Genomic DNA, 19,292 nt, shown 5'->3' with positions numbered 1-19,292 from the left:
GTGGCGCTCGCTTGGGAGCCGCCCCCTTCTCCTCCCCTTCGCTCCCCCTCCCGTCGGCGAGGTCCGCGAGGGTCATGAAGTTGATCGGGACCTATAAAAGCCCCTGAGAAAGAACCCCGGGTCTGTCACCCTCGGGCAAGGCAGAGCAGGCGACGGCGGTACCCGGCAGAGCTGACCCATCACCACCATGTCCTGGGGCTACGGCAAAGAGAACGGTGAGTGAGGTCCTCTGCGGAAGGTGAGGGTCATCATCCTCGGTCCGGGCACGATCTCGGATTGCGGAGGACCCCCCGATCCCCCAGGCGCTCGGGGCTCTGGGAGCGGGCTGGTGCTTCTGGGGCTAAAGCCAAAGGAGAGCGCTAACCCCGCTGCCGCTTGCAGTACCTGAGCTGGCTGCTTGTTCCGGATAGGTGCGTGCTCCTTGTCAGAGCTCAAAGGAAGCCTGACCTTCAAGAGACCTGGGAGAAAACGGAGCTTCTGCCCCGCGCTAGTTCTGCTCCATATTAATTGCAGCGAAGTAAAACATGGGATTATGGAGCGAATGGTGGTGAGATTGGGGGGGGGGTGCTTGGTCTTTTTAGCCTTTGAGCTGGACTGAGAATGAAGATAGGAACTAATAAGATTGCCAAGTAGGAGAGTTCTGAGTAGATGAAAGTAATCCTACAATCCCATCAAAGGTATCAGGTGCAATAGATGAGGAGCTTGGTAGGCTATCCTTCTCCAGCCATTGGACCTTCAGAGGGACCCAATTACAGAAGATGGGGCTGTGTCTACTAGGAATGATGGGAGCTGTGGATACCTGAAAGGCAACAGGTTGGGAAAGGCTGCTATAGACTCTTCTCACCTGAACTTCCACCTGCTGTATTCCTCCTTCCAAGCAGAACTCACAAAGAGTTTTGGGACCTACACTGTGTTGCAATTGCAATGACACTTGTAAGGCAAAGGAACCTCACTTCTTCCAGTTTCTGTTTGGTAACTGAAATGCCCAGGAGAGGATTTTGTGGTATGATCAGGAACTCCATTAGAATGTGGACTTAACATTCCAAGACTTGCTTTGCCATTTCCAAGCACAGTGATTGTTTGAGATGGGAATTTTGTTCCCCGCTAAATTGAGAAACAAGTTTGCTTGACTAGAATTGGGTAAGCAACTGTTTTTTTCTCTATAATACACTGGGAAATGGAAAGCTGTTATTTTTATTTGTACAACAAAATCATGGGAAGGAAAATGTAAATGTGCCATCCAGTGTTTTGCTTTGCAAAGAAGGGGTGATCTGTGAATTTTGGTTGGTGTATGTTAAATCTCCTTGAACTTGATGCATCAATTTAAATAAGATAGGTGGGCTTCCAGTTTGTCACTGCTCAGATCATAAGCATCCTTAGCTTTTAATTCCCAACAATACCGTAGTGGAGAAATCTGAGTGATGCTGTTTCATTCATCTCAAAAACCCCTCTGTGCCCAAGTTTGCTACATCTGTGCAAGAATAGATTCAAGTTTAACCCTCCCTCCATCTCTTCCCCACCCCCACTAGGTTTTTCCTCATTTTCCATCTGCTTCTCTATGTGATCTTTCTATAATTTGCGCTTCAAATTCTATCTGGCCAAAATAACTTCATTCTTTCAAAAATGTTAAAAACCTTTTTAGGTATCTTTATGTTAGGAGAAGAGCCAGGTTAGTCAATAGTAGCAAAAATCAGGAGTCTGTAGCACCTTTTGTAGCTAATAAATTTTATTAAAACGCAAAAGCTTCAGTTCACTTCCTAAGATGCATAGAGGGACTAATGTCAGCCCTGTGAGGTAGACCAAATCAGGCTCCAGAAGAAGTTTAGAACTATACTTTTCTGATTTCGGCTGTAACAGTAAAAGTTTGCTTGCCCCCCCTCCCCACCCTCAAATTTCTCTGTTATAACCCAGGGGAGCCAGTCTGAGTCTTTTCTAATATTTTCCCAGCTCCTTAGACTTAATGCATGCTTATACACCTGTTGTTGCTTTAACAGCTTCTTGACTTCTCCAAGGTCATCTTCCTACACCTAGACTGATGAAGTGAACTGCAGCTTATGCCTTTTAATAAAAGCTTAGTCATAAAAGGTGCTTTAATCTTTTATCTTTTTCTTCCTGATCTTTTTATCTTTATCTTCCTGATCTTTTATCTTTATCCAGGACCCAGATTGTTGGGGGCAATATGTTGACTCTGTAAACCGCTTAGAGAGGGCTGTAAAAGCACTGTGAAGCGATATATAAGTCTAAGTGCTATTGCTATTGCTATCTTCCTAATTTTCAACTGCCTTAAGACATTAAGCCTTTTACCCTCTTTATTTCCCTTTCATGCTGTAGGGATTTCATTCTTGCACTTTTCTTTCTCTTTTTTTAGGACCTACTTTTTGGCATAAGAACTTCCCTCTTGCCAATGGAGAACGACAGTCACCCATTGCGATCCAACATAAATCTTCCAAATTCGACCCTGCACTGAAGAGCTTGAACATCACATACGATGCATCTGCAGCAAAGAAGATAGTCAACAACGGGCACTCCTTCAATGTGGTCTTTGATGACTCTGGAGACAAGTGTGGTTAGTATTTGATCTGTTTTCTTAGGCTTAAAGCTTTGTGGGAGAGATGGAAGCAGCAGCAAAGGGGGAGGGCAAAGGGCTGACTAGAGAGAACTTAATTGATGTATGGCAGAGGGATTTTTTTGTTTCTTTATTTTAACCAGAGTTGCATATATCCAGAAAATGATAAAAGTCAATTTTTATGGATGATTCTCTCTCTCCCCCCCCCACTCTCAATAGCAGTAGGTCTTCTAAAACCAGTGAATCATGTTGTGCTAATAGAACAGCAATGGGGGCAGGCTATATATCACTTCAGTGATGATTCAAATACAGTAATATTAAGAAGTTCAAGAAGTTATCACTAGAGAAGAAGTCTAGAGAAACAAGTATTCCTTTCCCCATTTAACATTTTCTGGATATGTTGGACTATAACTTCCCTTAGCCACTGTGAATAGTGATGAAAGGGGCATTGGGAGTTATTAGCTCTGCCTGTAATCTATTGTCCTTGCCATCTGGAAATCAAATACCAGTGTAACATTGCAATCCTATATTCATTCCAAAGATAATCCATAGCAGGCTTCTTTCCCAGATACATTTGTACAGTGTTGCAAACATATCTGAAATATTGTATTTTTATAGTCCAACAAGAGATATGTTTTATATACTAGGGATATGCCATGCAGTGGGTCTGAAGTCAAAAAGATGCTTTGGGATAAGTATGGCCACATGTACCTCCTTAAGGAAGATTTCTGTTTTCTTGGTTTCACATTGATAATGTGTGGTCCCAGCAAAATACACATTTGAGCTAAGAAGGCACTGACAATGTACAAGAAAGGGGTTTAGAGAGGGCTTGGATGTGCTATTACTGCCTCTTTAACTCAAACACTCCTGGAATTTCCTAGGATTATGCAATTACTCTGCAAACCCAGAAAAGGATGCATTGTATTTAAACAGCTGTGGAGAGTTATAGCATACCCCAAAGCATCTTTTCAGCTTCACATCCAAAGAATCTAGAACCAATTTAGTCTAGTGCAGTGATGGTGAAACTTTTAGACACTGAGTGCCCAAAATGTGTGTGTGCACATACCCAAACTGAAAGGTGTGCATGGACATGCACATGCACCAACATGCACATGCATGCACATGCACATGGATAAATATGCACATGCATGAACATGCACAGAAATGCACGCATGCATGCACGGACATGCACTCATATGCAGCAGAGACCCAAAGACCAGCTGGCTGGTGGGGGGCATCCCAACATTGCATTACAGCAAGAGGTAAGATCTTTTTCTTTTGTGAGCTTCTGTTTCATCGTTTGCAGGGAAACAGAAGTTCACGAAAGAAATGCCATGGAGATGTGACCTGGGCAACGGCATGCGTGCCAGCAGAGAGGGTTCTGCGTGCCACCTCTGGCACATGTGCCATAGGTTCACCATCACGGGTCTAGTGGTTAAGGTAACAGGATAGAAACTGGGCAGCCATCAATTCTGGTCCTGCTTTAGATATGAAAAATAGCTGGGTGACTTTGGGCCAGTCACTCTCAGCTCAATTCTCACAGGGTTGTTGGGAGGAAAATAGGAGGAGGAAGGAGTATTAGATATGTTCGCCAACTTGAGTTATTTATTTATTTTAAAAGGTGAGGTGTAAAATAACTAAATAAATTACATCTGCCTATACAGGTAGTCCTTAACTTATAACAATTCATTTAGTAACCGTTCAGAGTTAAAACGGCACTGAAAAAAGGAACTTACAAACATTTTTCACACTTACGACCATTGCAGCATTCCCATGGTCACATGATCAAAATTGGATGCTTGGCCACTGGTTCATATTTATGACGGTTGCAGCGTCCTGGGGTCATATGATCATCTTATGTGACATTCTGACAAGCAAAGTCAATGGGGAAGCAAGATTCAGTTAAAAACAGAGTTATTAACTTAACAACTGCAATGATTCTCTTAACAACTGTTTCAAGAAAGATCATAAAATGGGGCAAAATTCACTTAACTAATGTTTCACTTAGCAACATAAATTGTGGCCATAAATTGAGGATTACCAGCATTTCATCATACATGTTGACTTTCTTATATTCAGCCTGAATTCTATGGGTATATATTGTTTTCCAAGCAATTTAGAAGTTGTGTGATGATATCTCTGTGAACAAAAGCCATTTATGAAACTTGGATCTTTTGTACTGTAACATTCCTGTATTTTTTCCTGTGGAAAAAAATTTAAGATAGATAATAAGTATAGTTGAGGGTTTGGATTTTAAAAAGTGGAGGGGCATAAAAGGGAAAAATAAAATATTCATTTGATAGTTTCCAGATCAGTGGAACTAAAACTAAAAGTCAACAGACTTTTGTATTGTTTTGGGGGAGTTTTATGAATGTTGATATATAACATTTTCCATAAGTATAATTTCTTTTTGAATCAACATTAAGTGGAAGCTCATTTTATGACAAGGATCATCCATTATTCAGGAACATGTATGTCATGATGCCAAGATAAGTGATTCTAATTGCCATTAGGTTTCAATTGTCTCCATTTACTATTCTTTAATTTTTTTAATTTAAAAAAAATAAGAAAAAAAATGACATTTCCCCCACATTTCCATATGTTTCAGTTAGTCATTCTTTGCTGGAGGATGTTCTATTCACAATAATTCTAAATTAACTCCCTCTTTTTAGCATTTTGTAAGTTCTCTGTTCTTTATGATGAATCTGCAATTGCTGGCAGTGCAAAGCTGATCTTAGGAACAGAAGTTGGAATGTTTGCTTTTTAATCATCCTGATTTTCCAGTGCAATCTTCTTCCCCTTTCAGTATCCATGAATGAGCATTCTAATATGAGACACGATGACGCTAGAAACAAATGGACTGCTTTGTCTCAGCACTACTTGGTTTGATTTGTTTAAGCAAATGTTCTGTATTTTCTCCCCATGTTGGCAGCTTCATTGAGGGGACACCTTCAAAGAACCTGGAACAGCTTGGATTTGTAAGCTTTCCAAACAGCATTGAAAATAGCTGTGCAGAGGCTTTAGCTTGCTTCTTTTAATATTTAAATGGACTACTCTGGAAGAAAATATGTTGTGCATCGTAGCCAAAGTGTGTACAATCCTTTTTACTCTTAGCATTCCCTGTAATAAAAATAAAAATACCCCTAAATACAGGCCTCACTGCAGTATCTCTTTTCTGACTGGAATAGGTTTTAGGTTCTTACTCACAATTACCTTCTCCGGTCTGTGGTTACTGCAGACAGAAGTCAACTAACTTGCATCCAGGCCTTTTAATGAAATTCAGTGTCTGAAATACGACAAGAAAACTACATGTAAAATATAAATAGCAAGGAGGCCCATTTTATGTTTCTTCATGTAATAGATTTTTTTGCATCCTTTTTATTATCTCAGCCTCTAGTGTGTTTGCATGCATGAGTAGTCATAGTATAAAATGTATATATTTACATATTTTGTTCTGCTTGTAAAATTGGTGATTATTTAGAAAGATTTTAACTTTGGTTGTTTTGGGCAGAAAAACAGAGAGAGAAAGGAAAAGGTAGCAGTGGAAATGTAGGTATAAGCTATGATTCTTGAGGAATGGGCAGGAATTTGAGATTTTTGTTCACAATTTTGAGGGAAAGAGAGGAAGTCTATACTATCCATATGGACTCGGGGTGGGCTGCTGGGAGTTCGCAGGGGTGCGAGAGAACCTCTAGCTAAGATTCTGTGCAGTTCGGAGAACCCCCAAATCCCATTCCTGGCTGGCCCCACCTACCCCACCCCTCCCCTCCCAGGAGTCCCCACGCGATCCCTTTTGGATGCAGGTAGGTGCAGGGAGCGTGTGGAGTCCGGGGAGGGCAAAAACATCCCCCCCCACCATGGTGCAGGACGATGACTAGGACACGTCCACCATAGACACGCCCACCCAGCAACCAGGCAGAGAAACCCATGCTAAAATTTTTGAACCCCACCCCTGTATGGACTTGCAGCTAATCCTTAAAAAACAGAGGCAAGGCTCATATTTCTGCAAGAATTACTATATTTTGCATTAGGAGATATGTAGGAAATAATCTACAGCATGCATGTGGCACAATTTTATAACTGTTCCTTCCCTCCTAGAAAAGCAATAGGGCCAGTGATAGCCAGAAAACTGCTGAAAATTCAGAAATTCAGTATTCTAAGAGGACAGAGGGATCTCTGTTGTTATCCTTCAGACTGAGACTCAAGTCAGCTAGCTGGAGAGAGTAACAATGTGACAAAGATTTTTTTCAAGCCAATCCTGTCTCATGGCCCACTTTCTCTTTTCTGCAGATTTTTTTTAAAAAAACTATAAATATGGGAAGGAGAAGAAAATAAGTATATCAATGTTTTTTCAGTCTCCCATATCTTGTACATAGATCCCACATGTATTGGAATTAGACTGTTCGGTTCTCAAAATGACTAATTTAAAGTCCATTTTCTTCTTGAAACACCAAGATGCTACGCATTACAAATTTAAGACTGTAATGCATTACTTTGAAAGACGAGAGAACATTCTGTGACTATTCTATTATTTATACTAGAACATATGTTGATAATGTTTATATTTTTTATCCTGACTACCAAAGTTTATAACTGTTGTAGGAATCAAGAAACTAGTGAAGGATAATATAATGAAATTTAGAAATTTTTATCTGTGCTGCTTTGTTACAGATGTTGACTTTGTAATTCTTTTACAATTAGCCTGATGATAGAGAGGGCTTGGCACAGAGTCCTTTAAAGTCCATGTATAACATTTAGCGATCTCTTCTTTGCAGTATCAGAAACATTGCAAATCCTCAAATGGTAAAATAATGGATATAGATTATTCATTAATTAAACAGTCACCTTACAGAATGCTGATAAGTTTCACTGTCTTCCTGGGGTTAATTTTGCCAATATTTTGATTGGTCTGTTGTTTTTGCAAAATGTGTATGCAAGGTAACATTTGTAATAATGTTTAATGCTTCTTCAGTTTCTCTCTCTCCCCCTTCCCCCCAACTTTGCTGTAGTCTCTTTAACTATATCTGGTAATTGCTAGATAATAAACTGCATCAGAAATTAAAGAATCCTTTGCTATGTTATATTGCACTGTTTAAGTGTAATCCTTTGCAGTGTAATATGTAATATGTTATATTACACTGCTTAAGCATTGTGTTTACATAATGTTAATATTTATTTTTTTATTTGATTTGAAAATGTTTAAAGCAGATCCTCAAAATCCAGTTTGAGATCCACTGGAACAGATCGTCATAGTGATCCGACATTGTATGGAATGGATCAGAGCATATAAACCTCTTTCCTTTAGTTGCTTCTCTGACCCTTTAATGAATAAACCATTTTGTGCACATGCAGAAGCCAGAGCTGGACTGGCTCTGCCTTGAAGCTGCAAGGTGGCACCTGTTTTTTTTTTTTTCTGATGCTTGGTTTTGACCAAAGTGCCAAGACAATAACCCCTGCATTGCACAAGCAATTTAACCAAGTTGGTGCCATTCAGTTTATGTTGGCTTTAAACCTCCAGAATTCTCAACCAACATAGCTAGCCCCTCCTACTTTTATTTTCAGGGAAAGAAATTTTAAATTTTATGGAAGTTTGTAATTGTATACTATACCATTCTGTAATTCTATACTACTATACCATACTGCCATGGTGGCGTAATGGTTAGAATGCAGTACTGCAAGCTACTTTTGCTGACTGCTGTCTGCCAGCAATTCAGCTGTTTGATTCTCACTGGCTCAAGGTTGACTCAGCCTTCCATCCTTCTGAGGTCAGTAAAATGAGGACCCAGACTGTTGGGGGCAATATGCTGGATCTGTAAACGGCTTAGAGAGGGCTAAATGTAAATATAAAGAGGGCTATGTAAATATACTGCTTTACAATGGTTTACAATGTAAACCATTGTAAAGCAGTATATAAGTCTAAGTGCTATTGCTATTCATCTAAGTAATTTTAAAAATCCAAGCATTGTTAGAATCAGCTTTGTGTCCCAAGCTGTACTTTATTATCCTATGTTGTTTGATGGGTGGTCTACATTTGCTCCTATGATCACACAGTGTGAATTCTGCTTTCTTGAGATTATGATAAAACTGGTTTATTTGTGTATATGAATAGTAAATCAGTGATTAAATAAGGGCAAGCTGATTGCAATATTAGTCCATAATCCATTGTAGATAAAGTCAATAAAATTAACCAAAAGCTTTTCAATTATACACACACACACACACACACACACACACATATATCATGGAAAAGATCAAAAGTTCACATATGGCTATTGGGATCACTTCAGTCTTATATACATGGGTAATTAAGGTCCAATTAGTACTTAATTATCTAATTGATTTTAACTTGTATTGTTCTAGGTAAATTACTCTCTACATAATTAATACTTTTTGAAGCATGTTTTTATAATATATTTTTATTAATAATTCAGTGCAAAGCTGAAACATACAAGGATGCAGAAAAAAATAACTTACTGAAGATACCTCTTTTACTTTGGCAGTTTTGTAAGCTTCGATAAAACAGATGTTTTGGAGGGATTACTCATGCAACTCCCTTATAAAACTACTCCCAAAATATCCAATAGAACCACACATAACAGTTAAACCTCACCCAGGCTGAACTTTGTGATATAGTCAATGGCTATCAACCAAGGACAGCCTACTCCTTTATAAGACCCTTTTTCAGCATGATTTTGGAAGTTCTCCTCATGCCATAAGTAACATAGGCATAGAACAGGGGTCTTCAACCTTGGCAACTTTACGACTTGTGGACTTCAACTCCCAGAATTCCTCAGCCAGCATATGCTGGCTGAGAAATTCTGGGAGTTGAAATCCACAAGTCGTAAAGTTGCCAAGGTTGGAGACCCCTGGCATAGAGTATCTGTAGAGTTTTAAGGCTATTAAGACATAATTGTCCAGAAGGAGAAGACCCATCCTTGTCCACCCAAGGACAAGGCAATCCTTGCACCAGACATTTTTCTTCAATTTCTTCATCATAGGTTTTTATTGGGTGAAATAACACTAATTCATCATTTGAATTGTCTGATTTTTATCCTAAATGTAATGTAGTAGTAATAATTTCTTTTCCACATGTAATATATGTGAGACAGGCTGCATTGAAAGAGGGACTCTTTAATAATAATAACTAAAGACACCCAATGAGTGGCTAACTATTCAATAAACAGTTTAAGTATGTTGTGTGAATACCATCATAGCTTATTTATATAACAGCTATCCTTTTTTATGCATGGAATCAAAAACTGTGGTTCAGTATGACTTTAATTCGTACTCAAGCAGCCAAATAATTATTTACAGGTTTATGGGAGGTTGTTTCTACCTGCAAGCGATACCATTCTAGGAGATAGTCCTATATGAAATTAGCCTAGCTCTCCTATGTCATATGAGGACTTGAGATACGGGTATTTTTGTGTCTTTAAATAGAATTTCCCCAAGGTACATTTAGGGTAATTGTTGACAAACAGCCAGTAAGTAATATCTATAAATACGGGCCATTTAGGAAACGGTTTTTCCCCATAAATTATCTCTTAAAGTTAAACCTTGTGCTGCTATCAGTCTCCTGCTGACTTCTCTTAGATAACCAGCTGCTGTTTATCAGAAGAAATTACTAAAAGTACATTTTTAAACATGTGAACAGTTCTAGAGGTTCTAAACTAGGAAGGTAAGATAACTATCCTGCCTGTAAATTTCTGCTTGTGCTAATTCAGAACCAAATATTACCAAATATAGAAAGTGTGCTTGTGAGAGATAGCATTTAAAAAAAAAAATCCTCTCCCAAAATGTCAATTTGCCCTGTTGGTAGGCTGTTGGATAATGATTAGAGTTCACCCTAATTGAACTCAATAATGGTCTGTGGGTAAGTGAATGACAAAACAGCCTAATCCTTTATAATCCTTACTAGTTTAACTCAGGTCAGCCGTAATACAGAATTTTTAAACATGAAATATTTGGGGGAAATTTCTACTCCTGTATAATAATTTTTTAGCATAATCCACATATATATCCAGGCCATCTGCCCTAATTTTTGAGAAACTGTAGATGAACTGTGTTGTACAGAAATAATTTGGCTTGTATTTTTGTAGAATTCTGTCTCTTTTCTTACTCCATGATTGAAGAACACCAGATAGCAAATCAAGTTCTATTAGTAGTAGCCATTTGAGGGAAAATTATGTTTTTGAAAGCACTGAAATGCTCCAAATCTTGTAGGTATGCAGGGCCAGCTGAGAATTAGACTCGACAAATGTCAAAAATGTAATTGCTTTCTTAGCATGCAGATGTTCCTATGAAATTAGCTCATATTAAGATTCAGGATCACAACGTGTTTTGCATGTGCAGATTATGATCTTTAAGAGATTTTTTATCAGCCTTTTAAATGTCTCCTCAACTGATATGCAGGAGAAATTCAATTTATCACAGCAAGATCATATTTGGTTAATGTGCTATCTTAAAGTCAGTGGGAAATTTGCTATGGGGGCAAATTATTGTATCTTCATAATTTTCAACTCTTTGTCCTTATCACATTGCTTAATCTGGCAAAGACATTAGTGAAACTGACTCAATGTCACTAAAAATTGACTCAATGTAAGAAAGCAATTCAGACTTTTTGTTACAAGGCATAGGAACCAGTTTATGGGCAAAGTTTACAACAACTATTTTTTATTTCAGTGCTGAAAGGTGGCCCAGTTGAAGGAATTTACAAATTAAAGCAGTTCCATATTCATTGGGGATCCTGTGAAGGCCAAGGTTCTGAACACACTGTTGATGGGGTGAAATATGATGCAGAGGTAAGGAAATTCATTTATTTCCAAGTGTTTATTTTTGTGTGTGTATATATGTATGTGTTCACTATTGAGAAATATATAAGAATTGGATATTAAATATATAAGAAATGGATGTTGGGATGGGCCAAATTAATATTTGATGGCAGCTAATTTCTAATCAATACTTCTTTAGCAACTCATCCAGTAACATGGACCACATATAACTAATATTATTATCCTGAAGTGTCTTATGCTGCCCTAGGTTTTTTTATTTATCAAGTACTTTAATACTGACCTGCCAAGATAGGATAAAAACCACCCATCCCTTTCTTTTTATAGCAACAACACGAGAGGCATTGAAATGAAAATAATTGAATCTCATTACAACTAAGGATTCTTAAAAAGGGGTTCCTCTAATTTACGCTGATTCAAGTTCTTTATCATTATCAAAACTATATCTCATTCGGAATCTGTATTTGATCATTAAAATGTTTGGCCGACGGGTGCCGTTGGCCAAACAATGTTGACTGGTGGCCCCCAGGGGAAGAGCCTTCTCTGTGGGGGCACCTGCTATCTGGAATGAGTTCCCCCCGGAGATACGGAGGATCCCGGACTTATGCACCTTCCGCCGTGCCCTCAAGACCTTTTTATTCCAACAGGCTGGCCTGGCCTAACCTCCCTTTTTAATTGTAAATTTTAAATTTGTCTAAAACTTTAGGGGTGTTTTAATCTGTTCTGGGCCAAATTTATTTAATTAGGTTTTTATACTGTTTTTAAATTTTGTAATCTGTGTGTTTTATCTCTTGCCTGTTCAATGCCCTGAGTTCATCAGGAGTAGGGCGGTATATAAATCTAATAATAAAAAATAAAAATAAAAATAAAAATAAAAGCATTGTGTCCCAGGTAAAAGAGGGGAACAAATATTCTTGATGAAATATTTTAAAACTAGTGATTTAGTTTCTGCAGTAAGATTCAATAGACAAAACTGAGACTGTTACCAGTGAAACATGTTACCTAATATATTGCAATATGTATTTTCATATTTTATAATCTAGATATGTCTATTCTGAAACAAGTTCCAATTAGTTCAAAAGTACTTATTCCTACTTGTAAAAGTAAAGAATCAGATTTCAGGAACTTTCAAGCTTCACTATAATTGTTTGGCCTAACAGAATTTATAAATGCCATATGCACAAATATTGTACTGATTACAGGCCAGTTGATACATTTTTGAAAAGGGTCTTTCCAAATTTATGTATAATACTTATACTTATATTACTTTTTATTCTAAAACCAAATTAGAAATGGAATAAAGAATTATGTCAATCAAATCCAATAAAATAAAATGCAATTAGTATTGAAAGCTAAAAATATTTTCAGTTTTTGGAGACTTAGAATTGTGCAATTGGAAGGAACATTTAAATTATCAAGTCCAACTGAAGGAATTGAAAATAAAATAACACATAAATTGTGAATGTTTAGGAGGATTAAAGTGAAATAAATAAAAAGAAAACCTTTCAGAAAGTAACTGAGAAAATCTAGGCTATTTGTAGCCTTCATGAATATGTGCCCAGATTTTTGCTGCTAAAATTTGGTGGCAAAATGAGCAATCATTAGTGATGCAACATTTTTTTAATGTGTTTATTAAAAATACAAGTTTTTTTTCAAGTTAACAAAAAGTTGCACTGTCAAAATTTAGCCATTTTCCAGCCAAATTTTGGAAGCACAATTTTGGACCATTTGGCAAGTTTTGAACCATTTTTAAAAGCACTGAAAAATCAGCTCTCCAAATAATTTGTGCCTTTTCGTATGATATCACCACCATTTCACCAGTGCCACTGGTAACTCTCTAGATGATGCAACAAGTTGTCATTTCTGATTCTCATAAATTTGCCCATATTTGATCTAGCTAACATAGTTGTTTTATATTCATACTTACTGTATGTAATTCATACTTACAGTCTAAGATATACTTATTTTACAGGCCTGTCAGTCACTACTAAAAAAATGATACAGATCTATCACTTTGATGATAAATGCAAAGGATACATTACCACTTCTAAGAGGAAGTACCCTGGCTTAGACTCTTTAGGTCTGCCTTCTCCTGTCTGGTACTCTGATACTCCTAGTTAGGATGAGATCCCAATGCAGAGTAACAACTAGAAGGTCAACAGGTGGGAAAAGTTGCTGTAGGACACTAAATGCAGTAACTATTAGTTTGAATTGAGTCCAGAAGGAAATTAGCAGCCAATGGACATGGTAGAAAACCAGTGTGTAGTAAAAGCTTTCAGAGATCATTTTTGCTACTGCATTTTGCACTGTTTTTTCATAGCTGTTGGCATTTCTTTTTCAATCTACCTGATCCTTCTCAAATTTATATAAAGTATAGCTCTTGCTTTCATAGAAATATCTCCATAAAAGGCTTGGCAGTCTGCTCACATATTAGTAATGGTCTGAATGGCATGAGAAGACAGTGTGAGAAATATAGTTGTATTTGAATATTTTATTGCATGGGAAAAGGAACTAACAAGCCAGTGCTTTCTTTTAATGTCTCTGAAATCAAGATACTTTTTTCAGGCTAAAGATTAATATATAATTTATTGAGTTCCTCTGTTTAAAGGAAAGACTATTAATGGATGTTCTCTGTCTTCTGTATTTTTCTTGATTCCAGCTCCACTTAGTGCATTGGAATACAAAATATGGAACTTTTGAAGAAGCTGTGAAGTATCCTGATGGCCTGGCAGTTGTGGGAGTGTTTTTGAAGGTTAGTATCTTTCTATTTCCTTCTGCAATTTTTGCATTTTCAGAATATTTATCGAGCAAGTTGACTTGTGCTTTACTCAGAAGTGAATTAACTGCCTACAGTCATTCCAGATGTTTCAATGATAACATTGTTCCCTTTATATTAATTTCTACTGAAAACCGAAGACGTCAGTTAAATTAAAAAAAAAAAAAACAATCTTAAGTTTGAAAAGGGTCTAAAAGTCAGGTGTCACATTTTCTGGTCCGCTGCAGGATTATCAGAAATTGACTTAATTTATATGCAGCATGATTCCAAACCAGGGGTGGGTTCTACTTACCTTTACTACCGGTTCACAATGGGGCCGCGCGCATGCACAGAAGCGTTTTCATGATGTCAGGGTCAGTGAGCGGAGCCTCCTGCTGGTTTTACTACTGGTTCTATAGAACCGGTGCGAACTGGGGCAACCCACCACTGCTCCAAACACAGTTTGCAGAGAAAATAAGCCTTTATGATACAAGTGAGTGAACAAATACATTTCAGAAAAACAGATACTTACCAATAAAGCTTCTTACCTAAAAATCACAAAGATCCAGTCTTAACCATGTTTAACAGATTCTTGCAACATATTGTAATCAAATATAAGGTACAAGTACAAAATTCATATGCGTATTCATCTGTGTAAAATAATAAACAACAAAAATTATATATATTTGAACTGTGATTATGCATATTTTTGTTATACTTCATTGTATATATATTCTATATTTTTATGTCACTCTATGCAGAGTTACATTCCATTGCAATTGGCAAATTTGCTTTTCCAAATGTATTTCAGAAAAATGGTAATAGAGGATAAACTGAGTCAATATTGTTTTGAAGCTGTGTATTGATTTTATTTTTGAATTAATATTAACTTATTGGAAGGAGGTCAGTGGGCCAAATTTAAAAGGCTTCTTCAGTTGATAAATTACATAAATTACATAAACACATGCACATGGGCACAAGGCATAACTTAAGTTTCTCTTTATCCTTTGATTTCACAGGTAGGAAGTCCCTGTCCTGGACTACAGAAAGTTGTTGATGCACTAGATTCCATTAAACACAAAGTAAGTGCTTCTTTTTCTTGATAGCCAGGAATATCGGAGCTGTGAATTTTATTATTCTTTGAAAAAACAGTACTGGGGGGTGGGGAGTGTTGAAATAAAATTGCTTTTAATCTGTATTTTAAATGGCAATGGTTGTTTAACTATGTCTTGTTTGAAAATGCTATATTTAATCATAGCAGACATGTTTACTTTCCATTTCTACCTACATATATTAAAAGCTTTTGTTCACTTGGTATCCCTCAGGGTGGAGGTAAAATTACTAGAGTTGCATTAAATCATATTTACAAAACAATATCTTAGCATACATTTTATCATGGACTTCAACTCCTAGAATTTCTGTCTGGGAAATTCTGGGAATTGAGTTGAAATCTATACATCTTAAAGTTGGCAAGGTTGAGAAACACTAAACTGGATTGTTTTATCAAATTTCTCTCTTCTAGGAGAAAGAGGCTAACTTTACCAGCTTTGATCCCACTGTCCTCCTACCTGCCTCTCGTGACTATTGGACTTACCCAGGATCATTGACCACACCACCTTTGCTTGAATGTGTCATCTGGATTGTTCTGAAGGAGCCTGTATCTGTGAGCAAAGAACAGGTAAATTCATTTGCTTCAAACATTGTACTCCCCACCTTTTGCCACTAGGCGTTACTAATCTCCCCTCTAATATCTAAATAGAGAGCATGGGCAAATGGCTTTTCTGATTGAATTTCACAGTGCTAGACTTAGCAACATGAAGCTGCTTTCGCTCCTACACCACATGTATATGGACACACGGACACACACATGTAAACACACACATGCAAACATACAAACACACAGTGTATGGCTATGTAGGCTTTCAATCTTGTGTATTTATGTTAGACATGCCTTCAGGTGTAGTTGGCTCAGTGTGATTTTGCATGATGGCATGGATATTAAGCACTTTTAATTGCTGAAATGTGTCAAGGTTACCAAAAAATGCAGAGTGGGATTTAGACAGTCATATTGTGATTGAGATGCTCGCCTCCCATTTGCAAGGTTGAGAGTTCAATCCTAGGTAATGGTAGATATTTCTCTCAGGGCACAAAGAAAATAACAGCTGTGAACTCTATATAGGAATCAGGAAGGGCATCTAGCCAGTAATCACTCAGTTCCACCGAGTTGCCCCCAGACTACCCTGACTAGTCCTGAATTAAGGAACTTTATTTTAACTGCTTTGTATTATTTTGTAATCTTTTATTATATTGGAAGTTACTCAGAGTCACTGTATCAGTGGGATGGGACCAGCATAGTTCACTTCATTGTGTGGGCATCAATCATGTCACATGTGTGAGTGCTTTGATATGGATGAATGTACAGAATAACATCTACATACACATCTATGCTCTGGCAAATTAAAATTAGACATGAATTCTTCCCTTTATCATTTATTGGTCTGTATAATTCAGGCACATGCACAAATATTAAAATACCACAAAGATCCAACATGATTATGGAAGAGCTGTTACGTTATATGTAAAGAACATAGGAATCCAGGATATTCTTAAGTACATTTTTCTATAATTGAAACCCACATATCTGTCTCATATCACATGGAACCACTGAGGCCCAACCCTTTATTTTATGCTCCAGATTTACTCAATCTAGAACAGGGGTGTCAAACTCGATTTCATTGAGGACTTCATCAGGGTTGTGTTTGACCTCGGGGGCCAGGGTGGGCATGACCAGGGTATGCCTGGCCAGCTTGATGTCATTTGTGTCAAGAGCATCTGTGGTGGCCCGAGTGCTCTGCCAGCGAAAATGGGCTCCCAAGCTCCGTTTTCAGTGTGATGGCTTCCTGCCCCCCTCTGCCAGTGAAAACAGAGCTCAGGGAGGCCATGTGCGGTCTTCCTGAGCTCCATTTTCGCTGGCAGAGCACAGAGTCTTTTGTTGTTTCTAGAGTGGCCTCACAGGCCAGATCTAAGCATCCCATGGGACGGATCCAGCCCCAGGCCTTTTGAGTTTGACACCCCTGATCTAGAACATTCATGACATGTTTCATTTCAACTTCTACACTAGCCCAAAACAACTGAAGCCAATGCCAGACTGGAAAGGATAGGATGGGAGACTATTTGCTATTTTTTATTTGTGCCAACATACACACAGGAAAGATTGTGTTCCTAATAAGTCTTACGTCACAACCCTAAGAATTCTACTTGAAATAGACGATTACTAATATCTTTTCTTTCCTCCAGATCAACAAAATCCGCTGCCTTTGCTTCAATAAGGAAAATGAACCTCAATGCAGCATGGTTGACAACTGGCGTCCTTGTCAGCCTCTGAAGAGCAGAGAAGTTAGAGCCTCATTCCAATAAGTTATTGCTAATAGTTCTTCCTGCTGAGCACAAATCGAAATGCGATACATGCACTTGCCTCATTCCTCCCCCTCTCTTTTCCTACTGATCTTTTTCTTCTTCTCTCTCATCTTTGTTTGTAGTGAAAAGGAAAAGGCCATCAGTAAAAAGGAAAAGCATAGTTATAGCAGTGTGGATGTGTATCTGCAGGATCTGATACTTGATAAGAATTGCTGTGATGTTCATGTTGGTACTGCAACATGACATCATCTTTTGCAGTTTGCTAAGGGGCTGGATGATAAGCCACAAAAATAAAGCCATTTCTTACAGAACATAACTGAATAGAATAAAATCTTACATGCACTAAATAACTTGAATCTTTAATGGAAGCACATGAATGCATTCTGAAGTAGACATTCTTCATCTGATTTAGGACATTTTGACTCAACCTAGTCATTCAAATGCAGCTATGGGTACTGAAGAATAAATGTCTTAGCTTTTAAATAGTTTGATGTATAAATATTGTTTTGCATTTTAATCATGAATCTGAACCATAACTTAATGTTAGTATGCTTTTATTTTTCTAATCACAGATGTTAACGAATATAAATGAAATGCTATTATGTGTAAAGAAAAGAATGAAGGCAACATTTAAAAATAATGTCATAATTTAAATAAAAACATTGTATTTTAGATATTTCTCAAATCAATAAAGTTATTTATGGTCTCTAAACTGCAATACAGATAAAAGTTACAATTGGACATATGGTAACTATATATTTTACTTCGGTATAAAAATATTTGTCAGCATCCAACTTGAGTATCCAAATAAAAGTCCAGGATTATTTCTGTTCTGAAAAGCTTACTGTTTATTGAATACATAGCATGGCAATGGTGAAGTAAAACTAATTCTGAATTTCTCAGGCAGTAGTTCACAATATTAAACAATGAAGTTCCCAGCCCAACCTCCAGAATCCATGTGGACCATGTAAACAAGTTCTCTGTGTTATGGGAACTATCTACCTTCTTCTTCATACCTATTTATGTCCTTGAAAAGTTTCCAGACTCTCACAAGTTTCAGTGGAACTATAGAAGTTTTGTTTCTTCAACTAACCCATTTGTAATCTACACCTCTCTCCACTTTACTCTAATGACAAATTGAAATGAAGAGGCACGTAGCTGCCAATGTTTTACTCTTGACAATATTTAAATTTCTTTTCTCATTTTTAAAAATGAACAGCTATCCACATAACACATTAAAACAAAATAATGCTTTTGAATTCTATAGATCCTTGAGCATTTTTTATTCATTCATCTATTAAAACCTTGTACTGCCCAAGTCCCGGTAACTGAATAGCATCTAAGACACACCGCTGTTCCTTTTTCCTTCTCTGAATGAGGAGGAAGATCTCTGAACTTGAAGAGAAAATTCAGCATTAGATCTACCCTCCAAATGAACTTGATACTCCCAAAGTGGGGGTGTAAGGAAGTAATTCTAATTTGTAGCAGGAAGCCATTGATTAAGCAGAATGGAATGCATAACTAGGTCACACTAGCTTGGTTATCCATGAATTACACAGTGATGTTGCAGAGCCTGCTTTACTATTGGAATAATATTAATATTTTGTGGATCATAAATAAGACACATTCCCTAGGAAGACAGGCATTTCCACATGTATTTTACAAACACAACAGAGGTGGTATTCATCAGGTTCTGACCAGTTCTGGAGACTGGTAGCAGAAATTTTGAGGAGTTTGGAGAACTGGTAAATACCACCTCTGACTG

General features: G+C 37.5%; 1 protein-coding gene across 1 annotated transcript; it reads left to right on the top strand.

Moving 5' to 3' along the window:
* The first annotated feature begins 54 nt into the window (after positions 1 to 54).
* Positions 55 to 18,366, top strand: LOC139314690 (carbonic anhydrase 2-like). The gene is made up of 7 exons (XM_070940467.1): positions 55 to 215; positions 2,369 to 2,566; positions 11,249 to 11,367; positions 14,015 to 14,107; positions 15,130 to 15,192; positions 15,633 to 15,788; positions 17,408 to 18,366. Exons 1-7 carry the CDS (start codon positions 188 to 190, stop codon positions 17,525 to 17,527), a joined length of 777 nt encoding a protein of 258 aa, XP_070796568.1. The 5' UTR covers positions 55 to 187; the 3' UTR covers positions 17,528 to 18,366.
* Positions 18,367 to 19,292: the final 926 nt, after the last annotated feature.

Source organism: Pituophis catenifer, unplaced genomic scaffold (genome assembly GCF_029215685.1).
Source record: "Pituophis catenifer annectens isolate HBS135680 unplaced genomic scaffold, rPitCat1.0.hap2 SCAF_3, whole genome shotgun sequence".
NCBI lineage: Eukaryota > Metazoa > Chordata > Lepidosauria > Squamata > Colubridae > Pituophis > Pituophis catenifer.
This window is presented reverse-complemented; position numbering and strand designations above follow the sequence as displayed.